Below are 24072 nucleotides of genomic sequence, written 5' to 3' on the forward strand. Positions count from 1 at the left end.
TTTTGTTTTGTTTTGACTATGGCAGACCAACACGGCTACCTACCTGTAACAAAGGAGGAGATAATTGAGGTCAGGTATGCATGTCATTGTGTGTCTTTTCTAAGTGGATGCACTAAAATAGCTTCTGCAGTTTGCACTCGGAGACCATTTGAAATCTACTTGCAGACATTTCTTTTTAAATATGAAAATTAGATCCAACAGGCAAAGAAACATCCCTGTTCGGATCACCCGGTGTTTTCACTTTTACCTAAAAGCATCTGCGAGGGGGTAGGGGAGGTCCCAACTGACCAGAGCAGAGTATTTTAATAAAAATAAAACAACATGGTACAGTACACACAGAATGAAGAAGGATAGAGTTCTGATCTGCAAATTGGCACAGACGGTGCAAAATTCCACTGGGCTGCAACCGGGTAAACTGTAGCATTTTGCTGAGTTTGCACAAACCTAGGAAGACACGCAACCCTCCCTCCAACTACTGAGAAGGAAAAGTGGGACATTACTGGTTCATATTCATCGGCGTGTTTTTCAAGCTGGCTCAAAAGTGACACAAGGCCTCCTGGCGCTGCCACAAGCTCAGAGACGGAGCAGCTGTATTTTTCGTCTGTTGAACCAGATGTGAAGGTTCTACATCTTGATATTGGTGGCAAATCCACTGGGAGAAGAGACGGTGGGTTACTAAAGGACAAGAAAAAGAAGAAAGGAATCAAATTTAGGTTGGCTCCAATACCTCTGGTGGAGGGTTGAAATTGCAACAGTGGCAGCTGCAGTAGTAATTTATTGATTATATTTTAAACCCATCTCTTGATTCTGAAATGGAATCCTCAGGGCAGCTCACTGGTTTAGAAGACCATTCACACGGCCAAAGCAGAGGAGTCATGTTAGCAGGAGCTTCCTACTCTCGTGTAGGACCCTGGCAGAGACACATACCCAACTGGCATGTTCTCTCCCTCCTGGTCAATCGTTCGGGAGCTTCGAAAGCTTTCTTCTGCCCGAACATAACAGCGACTGATACCAAGAAGCATCAGCACACTTAGGGATCCACAGAGTTTTCGCAGCATGCATAAACAGACCTCAGCAACTCAGCATTGTGGCTAATCTACTTTATTTACATATAAACACACACGGAGCACTGCAACATTGCTCCCTCTCTCTCTAGCATCAAACAACAAAGAGAAAGAGCAAAGGACAATAGTCCCACTTCAGGGAACACAGTAACACAAACATCCTGTCTCCATCACTTCCCACTTTGTGGAATGAAAACACATACACCATCATGTGATAGACAACAATCCCATGACTGCAGACACGGGGAATAAATCTCCAACAGTTGTAGCCACATGTTTGCCCTGTTCACCTACATGGGAATGTAGGAGTCAGACCATTATCCATTTAGCACAGTGCTGTCTGCATTGACTGGGCAGGGGTCTCTCCCAGCCATACCTAGAGATGCCAGGGATTGAACTCAGGAGCCTTTGCATGGAAAGTCGGTGCTCTGCATGAAAAGCAGGACTGGGACTTTATTTTTCAATCAAAAGTGGTGTGTGGGTGAAGGGAGCTGAACCCTCAAGGCTAGGGTTTGATGAATATGTCAATTTTGGTTTCTCTGAGTTTCTAGCTTTTCCAGTCTTAAGTTTAGCTCTCCCTACTTCCACTTCAGTTTGCAAATTTATTTTTTAACAGCCCTTGTGAAAATTCACCAGTGTTTTCCTTAAAATAACCCCTAAAATACACACTTCTCTATATGCAATTTTACCTAATGCACACATTCTTGCAAACCAAATCCCCCTAATGCAATGCATTTGTGTATGCCATTTCCACTAATACATGTGTTTTATATTTACCCTAGTATATGTACTTTTGGACACATTACCTGGCTGGAGAGATGCATTGCAAAATTCAGAGGTGCGAATTTTGAAAGGTGACTGTGATTTGGTTTGTGTGTTGTTTTGGAAAGCATGAATTAGTAAGCTCGCCTTCAGATGCCAATGGAGTCAAATTTCTCCCCTCCCCCTAGAGTTTACCTCTCTGCAATCAATCGGCCCAGGCATTTTTCTCTTAAGTCAGTCCCTTTTCAGTTATCAGAACAGGGCTTGGAGGAAAGAGAGGAATTTGTTGCTCCCTTGCTGCAGCTGCAATCCCACCCCCAACTGAAACAGATGCAAAAATTAGGACTCTACCTCAAACCCCATTTTAGATATGAATGGGGAATGTTAGGTGCACAGCAAACATGGATTCCCCCTTCAAGTCTAGTAGGACTCACAACGTTATCACGTTAAAAACAAAACTATATGACTAAATTAATTTAACGAAACGAGCCAACAGCACATGCCTGTTCTCAGTTTCTGGTTTCCCTGGTGTCTCATGAGGAGCACAATATATGGTGCGAATAGTTTCCTCTTGGCTGCAGGGCGTTTCATAAGGAGTAGTTGCCTCAGCTGCTAATTTGTTTGGGTTTTGGTACAGGGCGGAGCTCCACTTTGTGCTCGCTATCTGGGCCACATTCGCAGGAAGCTCCTCCCCTCCGCTCCCGCTGCTGTCGCTGTAGCTGTCCCTTCGAGAGGGGGACTTGATCCGCTTCCTGCCCTTGTCCGTGGCTTCGTTTTCGTCAGAGCTGTCGTCTTGCTCCCCGTTAGGTTGCTGAGGGTTGCCTTTGCTGACGTCAGGGAAAATCTGCTGAGGGGAATGGATAGGCGTCTGGAGGAAAAAAGGACAAGAAAGTATGGCAGAAACAGGACCCAAGCTTGTTGGCTGCGGTTTCAGAGAGTGGGTGTCACTGTCATGCGTAATGCGCATGTACTGTGCCCACCCAGGTTATCATTGTTTGCATGAAGTACTTTGGAGGATATTAGACTCCTACACCAGATTAGTAAAAACACACTTTTTGTTTGGGTGAAGCTTCAAAGGACCGCTTCTCCCCCTATGAACCAACCCAGACCTTGCGATCATCATCCAAGGCCCTTCTTCTAGTGCCTCCTCCACGAGAGGTCTGGAGGGTGGCAACACAAGAACAGGCCTTTTCTGCAGTGGCTCCCCATTAGAGGAACGCTCTCCCCATGGAAGTTTGCCTGGCGCCTTCATTATACACCTTTAGGTGAAAACGTTCCTCTTCAACCAGGTCTTTGGCTGATTATTACCCTATATCAGTGGTGTCCAAACTTTTTTCAAAGAGGGCCAGCTTTGATGAAGTGAAGGGCTGTTGTTAACCTTTTTTTTAGGATTGAAGTTGCTGAGCTTTTTTTTTTTTTTAGGATTGAAGTTGTTGAGTTTTTTTTTTAGGATTTTACCCCAGGAAAGAAACTGTCACAGGGGCCAGATTAAACCGACTGACGGGCAGGATTGGGCCCCGGAAACGGACTTTGGACATGCCTGCCCTATACCCTTTTAAATGTGATTGCAGGAGGAGGGGATTATTGGTAAGTTTTTGTTTTTATTCTATATTTTGTGTTTTTTATATTGTGATTTTATGTTGCGAACTGCCCTGAGATCTACGGATGAAGGATGGTATGCAAACAACAACAACAACAACAACAACAACAACAATGGAATCTTTGATGCACCTTTTCATAAAAAGTCACTCATAACACCCAATGTACTACCACTCTTACCAGCAGAGAAGGGTCAATTTCGGGTAGTATCCCAGGAAGTGGCCTGCAGAGGAGGAGGGTGACTTCGGGAGATGTTCCCCTAAGAGCTGATATAACCTCCTAGATGTACAAGAGATTCAAATATCAGGCACAAACGCTGAACAGGAAGGTGTGTCTACTACTGAAACAAGCGAACAGAAAGAGGTGCACACCTGTTGGGACAGTCCTTTTAGAGACGCTCCGTTCACTTTCAGGATGACGTCCCCAACCTCAATCTGTCCGCTTTCTGCAGCAGGTTGCCCTGGGAAGAGCTTTTTAACCCTGACTATGCTGGAACCTGGCTGCTCTGGAGAAACGCTGTCCTCTCGACAGAAACTGAAGCCTAGGCCCGAGCTGTTTTTCACCAGCTTCACCTCAAACGTGTTGTCTGCAGAAAAGAAATGCAAATGTCATTGCGGCACGTGAAGACGCTTGATCTTACTCGCTGGTCATGCTCAAACACTCTCCTCAGGCACCAAGATGCTTAAGTACACATCCACAACAAAAGGAAAGCAGAAAAATCGATACTCACGCAGCCTAAGATGCTCTGGTTGCTGCAGAAGTATGAGAACAGAACATTTTTATACCACTTGTTAGAAACTTGGGACAAGTTGCCCCCCAAGCGAAAGCAGCCAGTACTTCAGAAATTAACAAGCCAAGGCTACTTCCACACCATTCATTTAAGGCACTGTGATATCACTTTAACAGCCATGGGTGCACTCAAAGAATCTTGGGAACTGAAGTTTATTAAGGGTGCTGAGAGTTGTTAGATTATTATTACATTCACAGAGCTGCAATTCCCAGAATTTTCTGGAAGGAGGGGTCGATTGCAAAACCGCTCTGGGAATTGTAGCTTCCCAAGATTCCCTGGGGGCAAACTATGACTGCTGAAGTGGTACCACAGTGCTTTAAACATTGGTGTGGATGCAGCCCAAGCCACGTGGAAGAGTGCAGAATGGAGAGTGTCAAACGTGAACAATAACTGAACTGGGAGAAAGGGTACAAATACAAACCTTCATAATTTAATTCCATTGGAACATAGGGCAAGTGGTAAGGAAAAACCAAACCAAACCAAACAACCCAGGATATGAATAAACACACTAATAGATAGGAATTCTTTTCTTTACACAAGGGACCTGGTTTACTTCCAATGGCAATAAAGTCTCAAGTGGGAAAACTGAAAACGAACATCAGTAATGACAACTGGAAAGTCTGTAAAGGTTGATGAGAGTTGTTAAGTCCTCTATCTCCCCTCACAGAGCTACAATGTGCTTTAACAATCAATCCTTCCCACTCTTGAGAATTGTAGATCTGTGAGGGGAACAGGGGCCTCCTAAAAACTCAGCACCCTTACCAAACCCTTGACCCCCATCGTTCAGCCTGGACACTGAGGTCCAGCTCCGAGGGCCTTCTGGTGGTTCCCTCACTGTGAGAAGTGAGGTTACAGGGAACCAGGCAGAGGGCCTTCTCAGTAGTGGCACCCGCCCTGTGGAACGCCCTCCCACCAGATGTCAAGGAAATAAACAACTGTCTGACTTTTAGAAGACATCTGAAGGCAGCCCTGTTTACAGAAGTTTTTAATGCTTGATGCTTTATTGTGTTTTTAATATTTTGTTGGGAGCTGCCCAGAGTGGCTGGGGAAACCCAGCCAGATGGGCAGAGTATACATTAATAATAATAATAATAATAATAATAATAATAATAATGGAGTTCCCAATATTCTTTGGGGGAAGGCGAGACCGTTTAAAGTGGTGTCATAGTGCTTTAAATGTATGGTGTGAATGGGGCCTTTGGAAGGAAAAAAAGGAGAACAGGAAGTGATAAAAACAGAGAACAGGTAGGTCAGGTAAGCAAGTAAGCGATTGTTCTTGCTTGAAGGAGAAGCAGACTAATAATAATTACGGTCATTACTGTTTTGTCCAAATGGTTCAACTGAGATCATGGACCAGCCCTGTAGGGCTACTATTATTTTCATGAACTGAATAGAGTGAAAGATTATGAGTCATTGGAAGAAGGGGAGTGCGTGAGTGTCTTTAGTTTACTTTTTAAGTTATTTTGTTAATATTGATTCTAAATGCCATAGTGATTTGTTAATCATAAACAGTGGTACCTCGGCTGTCAAACGTAATCTGTTCCGGAAGACTGTTTGACTTCCGAAACGTTCGACAACCGAGGTGCAAATGGTGGTTGGCAAAGTCAATGGAGAAAAAAAGGGGGGGAACACAACAGAAGCTGTGCAACTTCCAAGGCGCGTTCGAAAATGGAAGCAATCACTTCCGGGTTTTCGGCGTTCAGGTTCCGAAACCTTCAACTTCCGAGACGCTCGAAAACCGAGGTACCACTGTACTATGACTCACACTGTAAGTGTGATGTTAGCTTATTTATTTATTTTGTTACTGGTCTGTTAATAGTGTTTTATAGATGGCAACTGTTTTAATTATTATCTGTTAATTATATGATATGATTCACGCTGCACTTGTGATATTCTATTCTATTATTGTTATTTATTTGTTGCTTGTAAGCCACTTTGGTATTCATTTGACTGGAAATGGAATAGAAATATAATAAATCAATCAATCAGGCAATTCTACCCAAAGGGCTTGACACTGCAGTCATTCTAATGTCATGTTATGTCGCAATCCACTGGCCTGCCATTCTAGAAATAAAAATAATCCATTGAGGTTCAAGCCCACTTTGCATTCTGACAGAATCTCACCGTCAGTGACAAAGTTGTAGTCTCTGGCATGTGTCATTTTCTTCACTGGTCTCTCTGGGGCCCCGGCGTGGTTGGGCTGGTTTGGAGGTGTGTACTGTGGTGTAACTGGAGCATGGACTCTGGCGGCTGGAGGCTGGCCCTTTTCCAACACCAGGCAAACCTCCTGCAGAAACAAGCATGCAGACACTTAACCATGGAAATAAAGGAAAAGGTCGGCACAGGATGAAGTATGCAGCACCAGGGCCTTTCTAGTGGTGGCTCCACGCCTGTGGAATGCTCCCCCCACTACTGAGGTGCATGTCGCCACGCCATTGTTTCCTTTTAGCTCCTGGATGAGGGTATCAGCAGCTGAAATGATTTGTGAATAATTTTCTTGAATGGATAACCAATTCATGTCACGAATCTCCTAAGAAATGAATGCTTGCATTTGAGTCTTGCCTCTACCAGTTTTGCAACCTCAAATAAGGAAGAATATGCGGACGGCGCCAGGGTTAGCTTGACCTTTGCCACACAGTTCTGGAAGGGAAGAGCCACCACATACTTGACCATATCTTTGAAGACAGCAGCAGCACCGCCTAATGTTTCAAAAGCCTTGGTTCCTGGGAATACTCTGGCAACAGCTGCTTTTGCCTGACAGGGGAGTGCAGCAGCTGCCAGAATAAGCAAGCCACTTCTGCTATGACTGAGAAGGGCTTGGTGGATGGTGGCAGCAATAGTCGTTCCTCCTCCTCCCTCTCCCCCCAGGAACTTCCTGCAACTTAGAAATGTAACATAGGAATTGGCCCCAGAGAAACAAGGCTGTAACCTCCTACCTGGCCGGTATTCCTCAGGATTTCTACAGCTTGTTTATGGGTAGCTCCTTCCAAAGTAACCCCATTGACAGAAAGCACACGATCACCTAGGAACAAACAACGAAGGGTTATAGGAATCCCGTAAACAGAGGCTAAGCACAACCCAACAAAATAAGTTTCTTCTCTGAGCTCCAGTCAACAGCTATTCATTTGAGAAAGACTTGTGCAATGCGGGTGGCGCTGTGGTTTAAATCACTGAGCCTAGGGCTTGCCGATCGGAAGGTCAGCAGTTCGAATCCCCGCGACGGGGTGAGCTTCTGTTGCTCTGTCCCAGCTCCTGTCAACCTGTTCGAAAGCACGTCAAAGTGCAAGTAGATAAATAGGTACCTCTCCGGCAGGAAGGTAAACAGTGTTTCCGTGTGCTGCTCTGGTTTTGCCAGAAGCAGCTTAGTCATGCTGGCCACATGACCCGGAAAAACTGTCTGCGGACAAACACCGGCTCCCTCGTTTAAAGCGAGGTGAGCGCCGCAACCCCAGAGTTGTTCGCAACTGGACTTAACTGTCAGGGGTCCTTTACCTTTACCTTTTTTTGTGCAGGATAAAGTGCCAGTGGAATGAAAACATAAAAAAGAACCTTCTTGGTCAGGTCAAAGGTCTGTCAAGACCAGCATCCTGTTTCCAACAGTGGGCAGCCAGATGTCCCTGAATCTGACCAGCCATCCCCGTCCCCACATCTGACATCTAGAAATAAGCTGCCTCTGTACACTGAGGCCCTAAATAGCTACTGAGGCTGGTAGGGTCTCGATAGGCCCAACTAAGTGCACCCCCTTTTCTCATATTCTCCAAGAACTCTGGCTATTCAGGAAGCTGCAAAATCCCAACGTGAAAATAAAGGTTAATTATACTTGCCTTTTTGAATTCTACCATCAGCTTCAGCTGCTCCCTTGGGAATAACAGCTTTTACATACAGGCCTCCGTGCCTCACATTAGTGTTCACACCACCCTGCAGATCAATAAATTGGACGAATGTTACCACCTTAATGGAAAGTCAGGTATCCGAAACCAAAGGCACCAACCCAATCCTTTAAAGAACATACTCATGCAGGCTATCAGCAAGGACAAGCAGCAGCCAAAAATGAAACCCAGAACGTTATAGAAGGAATTTTTTCTTTTCTTTTTTGAGCCCCGTGCAAGCGAAAAGATGGTTCCTAAGGCTTCTCCTGGGTACAGAATTCTAGTTTAAAGTTCTGATAACAGAACTACCGAGAATATTTGTGAAGGTTAACAAAGCATGAGTCTGAGGGTATATCATGCATGTCCCGCCATTCGGATATAGACAGACACAGAGAGGGGAAAACTAACGTGCACTTCTTCCTCTTGAGTTATGGAAAGCTCAGTTGGGGGGGGGGGGGGAAGGAAACTTCAGTAGGCTAGGTGGTGGGTTTCTTTTAATGTCTGAAAATGCAGTAAGCTGGCCACCATTTCCTGCTAAGTTTACTGTGCCTTTAACTGCTGCATGACAGGCAAGAATCCAACAGGTGAAGCTTTCCCCACTGCTGCATCTCCAAAAAGGGAAAAGCTCAATTGTTGAATTTCTTTTTGCACAACATTACAGAAAGCACAATCAGGGGGTGGGGTGGGAGGGAACTTGTCCACTTTCAGAAACGAGGTTCTTGAGCAGGGAGGGGTCTATGAATCTCTAAACTGGAGGGTGGGGGATCTGAGGCTCTTCAGAACTGTTGGCCTCCCACTCCCATTGACCCAGCCAGCACGGTCAATGACGATGGGAGGAGTAGCTCAGTAACAACAGGAGGGCTACAGGTTCCCCATCTCTGCCTTAAAAAAAGGCTACTCCTTCCTTAAGAGTGTCCACTTTTAAACTAGCAGCCTTATTTTATGTATGCTTACTTGGAAGTAAATCTCTCTGTGCTCAGTAGGTTCACTCCTACTCCTATGTAGGTGTTAATAGGATTCCAAGCTGACAGTATTTAGTACAGGGCCAGCAAAACACATTTGCTTTCTGTTTCAGGTTAGAAACTGCAACCAGCGTGCTCACAATACTGCGCAACTCTAAAGTGTGTTACAGGGAAGCAGGGAATGTGTTTCATTTTTATGGGAAACTGATTTACTTTGAAAAGGATGAGAACTCTACATAATTTGGACAAATGCCCTGGGGAATATGCCTGAGCTGATTTCCTTGGGTGAGCCACAAATACCTCTTCTAGTTATCTGCATTTACTCAACTCTGCTTGTCCAAACTGCTTTCCAAGATTCTGAGATGCAAACCTTCAATTTGATCTTTGGAAAGTGAACCAAAGATTGCCATTAAAAAAGCACTTTAAGACACCCCCACAAAAAAGCAATAAACACAAGGACACGGCATTGTATACCCGCTTTTGGAGTTTTATCTTTAAAGTGACATTGTCAAGTAGTTGCAGCCCATTAAGTACGAATGATCATGTACAGAACTCAGCTTACGTTCTTATAAAATGAAAAGGCATGCCAAAATGTGAGGTTACTGCTGCCAGCTTCTAATGCAGAAATGGTCAATATGCTGAGCAGCCAAGAGTCAATGCAATTGCGGGTTCTCCTACCCTATTCCTCCTGCCTCCTCCCCAAAGTTAATGGGGTGGAGTGCAACTAAAATTCTGCTTGATACAACAGGCAGAGTGGGGGGTTTGTGCAAAATGAAGGGATGGAGGCGGAACAAGGTGAAATAAGGCACAGCTGTGCCACCTCCCTCAGCACTTTAAAAGCATCCATGGGTTACAAATTGTGCGTAAATATAAATATTTGGTAGTATTCTGCTTCACAACCAGCAGAGGGAGCTCAGAGGATGTGTGACAAGGCTATATCGACTCTCTGGCAATGCGGTCTGGTGCCAATAAGTGGCAACAGAACCACATACAAAGTCAAGAGTTACGCTTGAGAGGTAATTCACTGATTTCAGCAGCCTTCCTGCAGGGACAAGGAGAGTCACAACTGCAATTCTGCAGCGTTATAAATACAAGTAAGGAAAGTATGCATTTTTGTTGTTGCTGCTTCCATTCATTATCAGCATAGTAATACATTAGGAAACTCAATTCTGATCTCAGTCATAATTTACGCATGAATTAGGGAAGCTCTGCACATCAGGAGTGCTGTGGGAAATACTGGTGTTTCACACAGGAAATGTGGATGTCCTACATGACAATATGGTAATAATGCTGGGTGGGAAACTTGCGGTCCTCCAGATGTTGTTGGACTGCAACTCCCATCATCTCAGAATGTGGCAATTTTTGTTTTTCTCAGTTTCTGATTTTCCAATCCTAAATTCAGTTGTCCACATAAATTTGCACTTTAAAAAAAATCACGAACTTTCACCACAATTTTTGTGAGAATTTCTCCGAATATACAAGTTGGAATAATTTTTTTGCTGAATGTACACATTTTAGAAAAGTGATTTCCTTTCAAATAACACATGTTTAATGTTATTTCCCCCAATAAACACATTTTTATGGACCACCCCAGTGTATGCGTTTTTGTACACATTACGTGGCATTGCAAAAGTCAGGGAACTGAAGATTTCGAAGGATGGCTGTATTTTGGCGCCCATATCATTTTGGAAAGCGAAAACAGGGAGGTTTGCTTTTAACTGAGGACTCAACTGAATCGCTCCCCCACACCTAGCTGGAGCCCAACAATATGTGATGCACAACATACCGTATTTTTCAGGCCATAAGGCGCTCCGGACCACTAGATGCACGTTTTTTAAAGGGGAAAAACCAGGGGAAAATATTTTCCTGGTTTTCCTCCTCTAAAAGGCAGGGAGGGGTGCGCTGGATGGGGAGCCCTTCACAGCGGCTCATCCCTGCTTGCTTTAAAGGGACATGGGGATGAGGGGAGAACGCTCCATTTCTCCCCTCGTCCCCATGTCCCTTTAAAGCATGCGGGGATGAGCCTGCTTTTGTCATCGGCGCGCGGGGTGGTGGAGAAAGCAGCAGCATCCCCGCTGTTTTCTCCACCACCCCCACCTTTGGGATCGGAGGGCAGTGCGTGGGGTGGTGGAGGAAATCCTCCACCAACCTCCCTGCCGCCCACCGATCCCAAAAGCAGGCATTGCAGCTGCCTCCCTGCACCTCCCACCGAATGCAGTGGGGGATGGAGAGAGGCAGCAGGAAGCGAAGGGGATGTTGCTGGATCGTGCCCAGCACCTGGCACAACCCAGCAACATCACCTTCGCTTCCTGCTGCCTCCCCCCATCCCCCGCCGCCTTTGCAGCGGAGATGTTGCTGGATCATGCCCAGCACCTCCATTCACCAAAAGAAGTTTCTTTCGGCGAATGGAGGTGTTGACACTATCCAGCAACATCCCCGTCACTTCCTGCTGCCTCCCCCCATCCCCCGCTGCGTTTGGCGGGGTATGGGGGAAGGCCGTGGGAGCGAAGCCTTCGCTCCATAAGGCGCATAGGGATTTCCCCTTCCTTTTTAGGAGGGAAAAACTGCATCTTATGGAGCATAAAATACGGTAGTTTGCTTTACTGTGATGTACGAACCAAGTCACTCTGTGTGTGCATTTCTTTTTTTCAAGGAACTAAACATAACACTCGGGTTTCTCTTGATGTGCAGAACTTGCCCTGAATCCTTCCCCTTTGCATGTAATGTCATGCAGAACCTCAGCCTTGAGACTTTTTGAGAGAAGTTAAATATTAGCAGCAGGTTTAACTACTTGACAGTGCCTCTTTAAGGTCCACTGCTACCCTGTAAACCATACATTTTTAACAGGTCGCTCGGAGTGGAGGAAAAAAAAGAGAAAACAGCTAAAAACCTTGTCAAACAGTACCGTGACACTTATTCCCAAGCCGTTATCATTTTTGGCCAGTTCGACCTCAAAGATATCTCCAGGTTTAAGAGGCGGTGAAGAAAACTTTTTAGAATTCATTGAGTTGGCCAAATTCATGAAGTAAGGCTCCTTTACAAAAAACAGACAAAAAACAGAGAGAGAGAGGAAAAGACAAAAAAAGAGAGTATACCCTGTTAGAGAAGTGATTTGTGATTAGGCCTGTATTACATATGCAGCAGGGATAGCCAAAGGTTTGAAACCGGGGTAAAATGAGATTATACGTACATAAATATTTACACATGCACAAACACAACGCAGATAAAAAACAGGGAAGCACTCTTGAAATCTAAGCAGATATATTCCAAATGCAACTACCATTTGATGCAGTGTTTCAAGCGACATTCATGGTGTTATGGATCAAAGAGTCTGCAGCTACAGATCTTCCAGAATGAAGGAATCAATATGCCAATAATTGCATGGGTCAGATACACTGCCAAAACTGCTCAGCGTGATGCAGCCATGTGTGGGCAGCTGATCTATAAAAGCATTATGTGCCTGAGCAAGCGGTCAGCTGACCTACAGGACCCTCACGTGATCCGGTCACAACACGCACCAGATGGGCAGGTTTTGGCTAAAGAGCAGGGGGGTAGCATAAAGGATGTTAGAATGGGATTTTAAAAGTGTTTTGTGAAAACTGCCTTGGGCTGACAGGGGCGGGATATTCCAGGGTCAGACTAAGAGGGAAATACCAGCATGTAACTAAGCTCCTGGGATGCAGGTGGCGCTGTGGGTTAAACCACAGAGCCTAGGGCTTGCCAGTCAGAAGGTTGGTGGTTTGAATCCCCGCAACGGGGTGAGCTCCCATTGCTTGGTCCCAGCTCCTGCCAACCTAGCAGTTCAAAAGCACGTCAAAGTGCAAGTAGATAAATAGGTACCGCTCCGGCAGGAAGGTAAACAGCGTTTTCGTGTGCTGCTCTGGTTTGCCAGAAGTGGCTTAGTCATGCTGGCTACATGACCCGGAAGCTGTATGCTGGCTCCCTCGGCCAATAAAGCAAGATGAGCGCCACAACCCCAGAGTCGTCCGCAACTGGACCTAATGGTCAGGGGTCCCTTTACCTTCACCTAAGCTCCTATTTCTGAGGACCTCTGCCTAGGAAGGAGGCATAAAGCAAGGAGATATGTGGGGTATGCCATACACTGGGGATGGAGAACTTCTCTATGTCGCCCAGACCACACCCACTCCACATGGATTTTGTTTGCACCCTTGGGTGTTCTTTTCTGAATGGAATGTAGCTCCATCACGAAAAACGGTCCTTGCCTGCAAACAAATTCTGTTGACTTATAGAGGCAACAAAAATTACCCTGATAGGACTGCAGCTGGGCAGTCAAAGTGAGTGGGGGAGAAGTAAAATGAGAGGAAATAATGTTGCGTAAATGACTCATGTCTTTGCCTACTGAATTCGCCACGATTATCCCATAAGGCAGCTGTCACCACTTGGAACAGCATCGCTTTTAGTGTGCCACTGTCCTGTTTACCAGCAACCCTCCTGTTAAAATGATTCATACCCACAACAGAAAGAGACCTCAATAAGCGGAGACATCTCAAGTGCCCATTTCCCAGGCAGGCGGGGATTTGACGGGGTGGGGAACCTCACAATAAACAGTGCAAGCGTGCTGAAATGTGCTTTCCGGAACCAACACCAAGCTCCTGTTTTTTTCTTTTGCTGATCACATAGGCTAATATACGCTTGCAAGGAATTTCTCCTTGAGAAAATAAGCCCCCAAAGTGTTAGTAAAAAGTGCCAGAGCGGTTAAGCAATGGAAGCGCCGGTGGGCGACCCCCACCTAGCCCATCTTACTCCCCTGTTTTAATTTTGAAACGAACCAGTAATTATAGTAAGACCTCATCCACACCATGAATTTAAAGCACTCTTATACCACTTTCACAACTGTGGCTTGCCCCCACGGAATCCTGGGAACTGTTAAAGAGAGCTGAGAGTTCCTAGGAGACCCTTTCTCTCCTCACAAAGCTTCCATTTGCAGAGTGGTTGAGCAACCAATCCCCTCTCCCAAGGAACTCTGCATACTGGCAGCTCTGTGAGGGAACTAGGGGTCTCCTAACAACTCTCAGGCCCTTAAGAAACCAGTTCCCAGAATTCGGGGGGGGGGAGGAACCGTGACTGTTTAAAGCAGCATCATGGCGCTTTAAAGGTATGGTGTGGATGGTACGGGGGTAAAAGAGAAGCAAAGTGGTATAGAAATGGACTGTGCCTTTTTGGCGGCCGCTGTTGCTGGTTCCTGGCTGCTGGAGTAAGTGGCTTCATCCATGTCAGAATCTCCTCGGTCAGAATACTCCACGGTCTCCGCCGTCCCAGCCTTTTTGGCCTTTGCTGTGTTTGCCTCCAAAGATGCTCCACCTCTTTCGCTGAATTTAGAAAGGGCAAGCTGGGAATCGATGCAATTCTGGTATTCCGGCTGGGGCTTGTCGCCGATATGGTTGCTGAAACCACCATTTGTTTGGCTCTGGGACAGGCTGGCGCTCTCGGTCCTGGAGTCTTGGGAGCTGAGGCTTCCGTCCCGTTTAGCCGAGCCAAGGCCAGATAAGCTTCCAGAGGTAGGCCTCTGCTGGCTCAGTGGCTGGTTGTGTTCCTCTGAAGACGACTCTGCCTCATTGTCCAGTGTCAGTGGCAGCCTTTTAAAATACCCCTTTGTGCCACTGAGGAGATTTGATAGTGCTAAGGAGAAAGGAAAATTCCCAACAGTAAGCATTATTTAAATAACCCAATACACTGGTCAGTTGAGACATACATATCTCAGCTAATAATCCAAAATATGCTCAGGTCTTGTGCCTAGGTGCTCCATCCTACAGCCAAATCCTTCCCCCTTTCCCTCTCAGCCCTACATGGGCTTTAAGCTTTAATTCTCCACATTTCTGCTTCAGTTTGCGAATTTATTTTTAAAGTGGCCTTGTGTGTGGATCCAACATTTTTGTGTGGATTTCTCCTGTATTTTTATAAACAATTTTGCCTAATACATGTGGTTTCTCCCAAAGCAATTTCCCCTAATATTTTTGTATGCTATTTTCACTAATATATTTATTTAGATGCACACTTTAGTACATGCATTTCTTTGTACAAATTACTTGGCTGGAGAACTGCACTGCAAAATTCCAAGAAGTGCGAATTTTTAAGTATGGTCAAGTAGTTTCAGTTTGTGTATTGTTTTGGAAACTGCGAATCAGGTTAAGTTCACTTTTAAATGCAAACTGAACTGAATTTCTCCTCCATCCCTAATTGGCACCCAGATCAGAAAACTTTAGGACAGGGGTCCTCAAACTAAGGCCCGGGGGCCGGATGCGGCCCAATCACCTTCTAAATGCGGCCCACGGATGGTCCGGGAATCAGCCTGTTTTTACATGAGTAGAATGTGTGCTTTTATTTAAAATGCATCTCTGGGTTATTTGTGGGGCATAGGAATTCGTTCATATTTTTTTCCCCAAAATATAGTCCGGCCCCCAACAAGGTCTGAGGGACAGTGGACCAGCCCCCTGCTGAAAAGGTTTGCTGACCCCTGCTTTAGGCCAAACAGACCCTTTCCTTAATGGCCTTTTAAGCAGGTTATAAAAACATTTTTGCTTCAATAGGCCTCTTTTTTCTTTTTGCTTCAATAGGCCTTTAGTCTGGATTCCCCTCATGCGAAGCTTTTTGGTGACTCCTAGCTATCTGCTTTTACTACTTATAAAAGCTCTCTGCTTTTACTAGTTATAAAAGTAAGTAATTTTATTGTCTGCTTTCAATGACTGCAAGTGTCCTTGTGGGCCTATCTGGGCTGAAAGGCAGGGTACAAATATTTAGATAGACAAACAAACAAACAAACCCTGATTTAATGAGCTATGTCAGCTTATCAATTCCATCCACCCCCAACAATCTGCAACTTTGCTCCAAAGCTGTCCCTTTCCTTCCACCCACAAGCTAATTTTATCGGATGATAAATTATGCTAGCTGGGTGTTAATTGGCAAGTTTTAGTGTTGCAGAACCCCTGGATATGTGGCCGAAGGTGTAGCCAATTCCTGCTAAAACCTGCTGCATAACAGTGCCTTAAGGGGAACATGGAAATTACTTTCTAATTGCAACGACAAGAACAACTGCAACTGGGTTGTGCTATTGTGTATAGGTGTACAAAAGGGGAAAAAAACTTAGCGAAATGTGCAGATTACACCAACTATTTATCTAAAACAGGGGTGAGGAATCTCTGGCCCGTGGGTCAAATTTGGCCCAGCATGGGTGTCCTCCTTGAACCATGCCTACCTACCTCATATGTGATGTCAAGCTTATCCCTGCAGAAAGTAGCCTTGCTAGAGCTCTGTGTGGTGTAGTGGTTAAGAGCGGTAGACTCGTTATCTGGGGAACCGGGTTCGTGTCTCCACTCCTCCACATGCAGCTGCTGGGTGACCTTGGGCTAGTCACACTTCTCTGAAGTCTCTCAGCCCCACTCACCCCACAGAGTGTTTGTTGTGGGGGAGGAAGGGAAAGGAGAATGTTAGCCGCTTTGAGACTCCTTCGGGTAGTGAAAAGCGGGATATCAAATCCAAACTCTTCTTCTTCTTCTTCTTCTGTGCTTGGCAAGAATAGGTATGGCAAGTCCCTTTGTGCTGTGGTTTCCAAGCACCCAACAACCAGCTGACTGTTAGGCACTTAGGAAGTGCTGCACAAGGGAATCTGGCAGGTGGGTGGGATAATGCCATTTGATTGACAGGTGGGTTGTCCCAGCCACCTGCCCAAGTTGGTCTGCAGGGGGTGGGGGCAGATAGCGATCTGGCCCGTCGGGCAAAGAAAGGTTCCTCACCGATGATGTAAGGGAAACAATTTTAAAACGTAAGGGAAACAATTTTAAAACGAACAATAATGATAAAACTTAGCGGAATACCTTTTGTATGCCCCTCCTTAGGCTGCGAGATGACAAGGGTCACTTCTTCTGGAGCATGCTCAATAATTTCCAGCGCTGTGTGATGGCGGACCCCTTCCAAGCTCACACTGTTCACTGATATCAAGCGGTCCCCTATGGAGAGAGATTGATTCGGAGATAAAAACAATACATTTTCAAGCTTTTACAGAGGGGCCATGGAGCAATCCACTGACAGGCGCAGATGTCCAACATCCATTTAGTGCTTGGTGCGTTGCAAATGATGGACAAATTTGGCAATTTCACTTTCTCATTTTTCCAATCTTAAGTTTGGTTTGGCTCATTTCTGCATATATATATATATATGTATGTATGTATGTATATATATATATATAGAGAGAGAGAGAGAGAGAGAGGAGGCAAAGGACCCATGGATGGTTAAGTCCAGTCAAAGGCGACTATGGGGTTACGGCGCTCATCTCGCTTTCAGGCCAAGGGAGCCGGTGTTTGTCCACAGACAGCTTTCCCGGTCATGTGGCCAGCATGACTAAACCGCTTCCGGCGCAACAGGACACCGTGACGAGTGCCAGAGCGCACAGAAACACTGTTTACCTTCCTGCCACAGCCGTACCTATTTATCTACTTGTACTGGCGTGCTTTCAAACTGCTAGGTTGACAGGAGCTGGGACCCTGCAACACGAGCTCACTCCGTCGCAGGGATTCAAACCACTGACCTTCTGATCGGCAAGCCCAAGAGGTTCAGTGGCTTCAGTGGTTTAGACCACAGCGCCATCCACGTCGCTTACACACACACACACAAAGTCTGCATGAAAATTCATATGCATTTTCACCAAAATTTTAAAAAACTGTATGCAGTTTCCCTTAGCATATGCATTTTCCCAAGCAATGGCTCCCATGATGCATTGAATGGGAGAGTCTTGTATCACACTGCCATTAGTTCTTCGAAGGTTCTTTTGGACCCAGATTTTAAATCATCTCTACACGGCCATAATGCTTGCTGTGTGACTTTGGGCTAGTGACTATCTCTCAGCCTAACCTACCTCACATAGCCGTCATTTGGCTAAAATGGGTGCAGGGAAAGGTGGGGTGAAAATATAATAAGGATGAAACAAGTGTGATTGGTATTCAAGATCCCCCCTGTGGTTACGTTTTGGTTGTTGCTGGTTGTTGGTGTCTCAATAAAAAACTTCAAAGCAGTTGTGTGGGGCTGTTCATTTCACCAGAGAAGGGGTTATTTCTTCCCTGCCTCTACCCCTGATCTACACAGCTCCCTTCTGGAGTTGCTATAATTAGCCCCATTGGTTCTGGGGAGGGAGGGAGATAGGAGATAATACCCACACTCTACAATGTTTTCTAGCACTGAAACTTTATTTTTCCAAGATGAGCTGTTAAGCCGTAAACTAACAAACCAAACAACAGGCAGCCATCAATTGCAGATGGTTGGCAATATAGCTCGCCTACATAAAAAGTGTAATTGCCTGATAGGGCCATTCATTGCATTTCATTTTCCAAAATTAGTGGCAAGCGTGTCTTCCAATCACTTCTAATGTCATTGCCAATGGCAACATTTAGCATTTCAACATTAAAAATGTATGCAGCACCTTTTGTCAATTATATAGTGTTTTTTTAAGTCAGTGTTTTTAATATTCTGGCAGTATTTCTACTGCTTTCTTTCAGCACACAGTAGCAAGCCTAAGATTTACCTGGTTTTAGCGATCCCTGCAAATCTGCTGGTCCTCCAGGAGTTATTGAGTGAATGAAAATCCCAAGGTCAAGCTTTCCAGTTTTCTCCCCACCGGTGATCTGAAACCCTGTTTAAAGCAGTTATTTAGTAAATTTTATAAAACATTTGTGGCAATGTTTCATGAGATTTTCAGAGACCCATGGACCGTGGTTTACTAATAATTTCCCTGTGTAAAGGGGTGTGTCCTCCAATATCTTAGATAAGGATAATGGTCAGTTTACCCCAGTGGGGAATCTAGAGGTAGAGTTAGGTAGGACATAAGTGTTAAGTCTGTTCCAATGTCTGATAGCTTTCTAAACCTGGGGACATTTCATTCAAAAACGAAAGGCATTTTTCAGACTGAACTCCACCACAACCTGCTCGACCTAATCAAACTGCATGCTCAATTTTTGCTTATTTCTGTCTTTACACATGACTTTCAAAGTGACATCAACTCACCTAAGCCATACTTTTCATCTTTTTTCAAGTTTACCAAGCTGATCTCCCTTTCTGGCAACAACAGTGGGTTCTGCTTTGTTTGTAGAACGTCTGTAGGGAAAGGGAGGGGAGGGGAGGGGAGGGGAGTCACTGAGATACAGCAGGGCATATTTATTTCTTGGAACATGACATAACACGAAGGACTTGGAACCTTTCAAGTCAAGCTTCACTTGAATTCGCCGTGTAATTAAAAACAACTCTTCTTGCAACTCAAGAGGGGCATTAATGATAGGGCTCAACACTGCTTCAACATTTTGGGGGAAAGGAAGCTCTTCTCCTTCCTACATGAAACACATCCTTTAGGATATGCAATCTGATGAACATTTAACAATTTTATCTCCACAAAGCAATCAGGCCCTGTTTTGAATATGTGTACATTAATGCATGCAGATTCCATCTAACTTAGTGCCTTTGCAGGGTCTTCCAGAGTCAGATATTCCTCATGCAAGACTACTTATGGTTCTGGAAGTGATGCCATGCTACAGGGGCTTCATGCAGTGGAAGAACTATCCAGGCCCATGCAGGGGCCCAACTTTCGCAGTCATGCCAGGAGTTTATAACTTTATTCTAACAAGACTCCTGCCCTGGCCTCAGACCAGCCCTGCATGGACCTGCTTCCACCCACAACAAAGGCAGTGGAACTATATTAAACAGGGGCACAAGATGAGCGACTGGACCTGTGTGTGAAGTCCCCTGATCTCTCTCTCTTTTAAAGGACTCATAGCTCGGTGGGAGAGCCACATGCTCTGCATGCAAAAGGTCCCAGGTTCAATCCCCAACAACTCCAAGTAGGGCTGGAGATTTTGAAGTATCTGAAGAAGTGTGCATGCACATGAAAGCTCATACCAAGAACAAACTTAGTTGGTCTCTAAGGTGCTACTGGAAGGATTTTTTTTATTTTTTATTTTGTTTTGTTTTGACTATGGCAGACCAACACGGCTACCTACCTGTAACTGCCAGTCAGTATTAGCAACACTGAGCTAGACAGCCCAGTTGCCCAACTGGTTATCAAGACAGCTTCTTACATTCCTAACCATTGCAGTGCAACTGTTCTTGTTGCAATATTTATTTAGGAACAAGCTATCTGCTTTTTATAAAGAGGAGCTGTGGTACTTAAGTGCTTCGATGGGGGGTGGGGCAGGAATCAGCATCACCAAAAATGACAGTATAGAATCACAGAATTGTAGAGGTGGAAGGGACCACGAGAGTCACCTAGTGCAACGCCCTGCAACACAGGAATCTTTTACCCAACGTGGGGCTTGAACCCACGACCCTGAGATTAAGAGTCTCATGCTCTACCAACTGAGCTATCCCAGGATTAAGTCTGTACACGGTTCAAGTTAATTACTAATGGCCCTTTAAAAACCCAGTCATTAGGTCTAAATTTCATTGTAAAAAAGTACTGAATCAAACAGTGCTGACCTACAACATAGGCTTGGCCACCGTCTTCAGTGGATGAAGAATCAGATTCATTTTTCCTTCTTTCTAGGCTGGAATTTAAACCTGCATGAGAGTGTGAACTAAAGGTGGTTGGGAAATGGCAAAAGAGAAGCAGTGAAAGAGAAGTGGAGAGGAAAACAAAACATAGAAGGGAACAAAGGGAAAAGGGGGAAAAATAATGATATAAACATGACAAACAAAACACAAACTGGTGTAAAGGTAACGCCACTTCTGGGCATTAAGAATGCACCAGTGGAAATCAGTGAACATGGAGGTGTTTATTCTGTGTAGAATCATGGAAACATTTATTCTGTGTAGAATCAGAGCTCCATGGGAAAAAGTATGAAACAGCTGGTGGCGAAGACATTTTAGGATGATGAAATGAAAACGAATCCTGTGCAATTTTGCAAAATTGCAGTACGTCCTAACACACGGTGGCCCCTGACACCTGAGGCATGGGTCACTGAACTATAAAAAGCTTAAGGAAATATAACAAGGTGAAAGTGCTGGAAAATGCCCAGGAATTCACTTTTGATCTAAAAATGGATCTCTGCTTGCTTTTGGCCTAAAGACACCAACCGTTTAATATAGCCCAAGGATCCCAGCTATTGACTGCAGGGCATTAGGAAATGCTGTAAATACAAGAGAGGACTTGGAGAACTTATGTGGCAATGGTAACTGCCCTCCCTAAAAACGGTGTACACACGTTAACCAGAGTTTGCCATGAGGACAGCAACAGGAAAAAAGACCAATTTAAATGCTGCAACCTCCATGCGAATGCCACTGAGAAATGCTTAACCTGTGGCAGTGGCAGTGTGGCAAGCGCAAAAATGAAAAGCCATGCTTTGTCCCAGATGCACACACTGATTTCACTCAGCACCGGTGGCTTGGAGGCACTGCCTATGTTTCAGGCTATGCAAGAGAGACTTTAAACCAGGGATGGGGAACCTGTGGTCCTTCAGATATTGATGGATCACAACTTCTGCTGACCCCTGAGCAATGGGCCAAGGTGACAGAGGCTGATGGGAACTGGAGTCCCACAGCATGTGGGGCGGCCACATGATATCAATTTCTGCTTTAAACATTACACAGAGCACCTTCAAAGGGATGTACCGGTACTTCTGAGTAGCTACCTACAGGAACAGCCATGTTAAAACCAGTCCGCAAGAGAAATCCTTACTTGTTGAGCTTTGCTCCTCCAGCCGCTGATTCAGCGTCAGATTTTGGCACCTGCTGGAAGATCTTCCCCATCATTTCCTCCATTCTCCGTGAAGAGGCGTCCACGGGGGCGATAACGTTTTTACGAAGCGGGCTGACAGACACCTGGCTCTGGGTCAGGTCGTGAAAGGATTTGCTCATGATTCTGGGCCTTTCCTCCCAGGGCAGCTTCTCGTTTTTGTCCCTGGAACAGCTCTGGGCAGACTGGAAGAGGGAGAGTTCAGAGTAGGAGAGCTTTTTGAGAATATCTGCTTGCACCGACAACGGGCGGACCGCGAGCCTGTTCAGTGTGCTGCTGGCCAGGCTGCCGGTGCTGATGGCACGACCCATGTTGAACCCTTTGACAGAATCCGTGTGGAGGTTGAGGCTCCTAAATGATGCTCTCTCTGCAAGGAGATGGAAAACTCGTTTATGCACTTAAAAGAAACACACCCCAAAATGCCTTCTGTGTAGATTGGGAAATCTGGAAGAAATAAATATGGCAGCCGTGACTCTTAAAGCTCTACAGGGCTCCAATGTTGACCAATTCAATACACTCAGTAGCCACAATCCAGCAGTAACTCTAGATGGGTGATGGTGTTTAGGGTGCATACAGACCATACATTTAAAGAGCGTGACTTCCCCCAAATGAATCCTTGTAACTGCAGTGTGTTAATGGTACTGGAGGGGTAAGCTACAGCTCCCTGGGATTTATTTTTTTTGGGGGGGAAGATGCCATGCACTTTAAATGCACGGTGCACACACAGCCCTATGTGCACACAATACACTGAGTTAATGTTTTAAAAATAACGCTTACCAGTGGGCGCTGTCTTTTTTTTCTAGGACAAAAAGGAGTCACTGGGCCCCACAATCCAGGGGGAGAGGGGCTGCCATCAAAGCCCGTCTGAAAATTGGATGCATGATACAGTAGCTCGGCTGCTCACCAGTACAAACAACAGTGATGCTAATAATTACACTGTCCGTACTTAAAGACCTACGCCGGCTGCTAATTTGTGTCTGGCACAATTCAAAGCACTAGTCTGAATCTTCAAAGCTCTAAGTGGTTTGGGACAAAGATATCTGAAAGCTCATCTGCTCTCACATCAGTCTGTCTGACATTTCAGATGTTCTTCGGAGGACCTGCTCTGATTGGCTCTCTCTTTTGAGGTAGTAGTGGAGGAAACAAGGAACAGAGCACTTTGGGTTGTGGCACCTCACCTTTGGAACGCCCTCTCCATGTTTTTTCACCCCTGCCTTTTTAGGCTAGAGGCTGCCATTTTAGATTACCCCAAATGCCTCACTCTCAAAGGTTTGCTTCCATGCTTTTGTGGCTGCTACCATTCTCTGAATGGGGTACATTGGGAGATATAAAATGGCAAAGTTTCAAGAATTCCAGCAGATTCCAGAACACTGCCATACCTAAATCTGCAAAGTCTCCTGAAATGCAAAGGAGGGGAAGCAGTTTTGCCTCCAAACCCCTCTCCCCAAATCTGAGCTGAGCTTTCAGCACCCGGTCCTAAAGTAACCAAACTTCACAATGCCATCCTGTTTTGGGACAGACAGGACTTCTGACTGAGGCCAAAACTCGTGTGCATACTTTTCTTGGGACTTCAACCTCTGACGTAACATACAGAGGGATGTGCCATGAGGCTCTTCAAATGCACGTCTCTCTCTTTTATCCAGCATGAAATGTCTTCAGCTCTTTGAAGCCTTTCGATGTAACACTTAATCTTCATCTAATCTCTGCCAGTCCTCCTTTTGCACTCTTTCAAGAATTTGAATCTCTTGTATTTAAGCTCAGTGCCCAGTGCTGTACACAAGACTCGCCTTACAAAGGTTTTACATGAAAGAAACCATTATCTCTCCATTTGTAACTAATCCTCCTCCTCCTTTACTGTAAGACCTTGTCAGCTGGGTTTCTGGCAGACACCATGGGCTGAACATTCTCCACCGAGCTATTGTCTCTTTGTCAGCTTCTCACAACAAATATGTACTATATACACAGGTGGCAAGAACTATTATTATCAGGCAACATTCATGTTATTTTTTTGCCCATATATGCTTTATTGCTCCCTACATTTTTTTAAGCAATTAAATTTAACAGCTGTAGATGATGGCAGTTGTATGCAAACACCCCAAGTTGCTTTGTTGTTGTTCAGTCGTTCAGTCGTGTCCGACTCTTCGTGACCCCATGGACCAGAGCACGCCAGGCACGCCTATCCTTCACTGCCTCTTGCAGTTTGGCCAAACTCATGTTAGTAGCTTCGAGAACACTGTCCAACCATCTCATCCTCTGTCGTCCCCTTCTCCTTGTGCCCTCCATCTTTCCCAACATCAGG

The 24072-nt window shown here is 45.3% G+C and overlaps 1 protein-coding gene across 7 annotated transcripts in view; it reads right to left on the reverse strand.

Moving 5' to 3' along the window:
* PTPN13 (protein tyrosine phosphatase non-receptor type 13) overlaps positions 1-24072 on the reverse strand; it is a 107971-nt gene that overhangs the window by 19431 nt on the left and 64468 nt on the right. For 4 of the 7 annotated variants that reach the window (XM_033160650.1, XM_033160655.1, XM_033160651.1 and 1 more), the window contains 14 exons: positions 21717-22140; positions 20519-20616; positions 19058-19147; positions 18579-18686; positions 16879-17010; positions 14223-14686; positions 11937-12080; positions 8040-8133; positions 7152-7237; positions 6340-6502; positions 3797-4011; positions 3606-3704; positions 2330-2694; positions 501-675 (listed from right to left, as the gene is read on the reverse strand). In XM_033160650.1, coding sequence (XP_033016541.1) covers positions 501-675; positions 2330-2694; positions 3606-3704; positions 3797-4011; positions 6340-6502; positions 7152-7237; positions 8040-8133; positions 11937-12080; positions 14223-14686; positions 16879-17010; positions 18579-18686; positions 19058-19147; positions 20519-20616; positions 21717-22140 — 2657 coding nt within the window. The remainder of the gene's footprint in view (positions 1-500; positions 676-2329; positions 2695-3605; positions 3705-3796; positions 4012-6339; positions 6503-7151; positions 7238-8039; positions 8134-11936; positions 12081-14222; positions 14687-16878; positions 17011-18578; positions 18687-19057; positions 19148-20518; positions 20617-21716; positions 22141-24072) is intronic. The other 3 variants (XM_033160656.1, XM_033160653.1, XM_033160654.1) reach the window with 2 other exon arrangements.

Source organism: Lacerta agilis, chromosome 9 (assembly GCF_009819535.1).
Source record: "Lacerta agilis isolate rLacAgi1 chromosome 9, rLacAgi1.pri, whole genome shotgun sequence".
NCBI classification, from domain to species: domain Eukaryota; kingdom Metazoa; phylum Chordata; class Lepidosauria; order Squamata; family Lacertidae; genus Lacerta; species Lacerta agilis.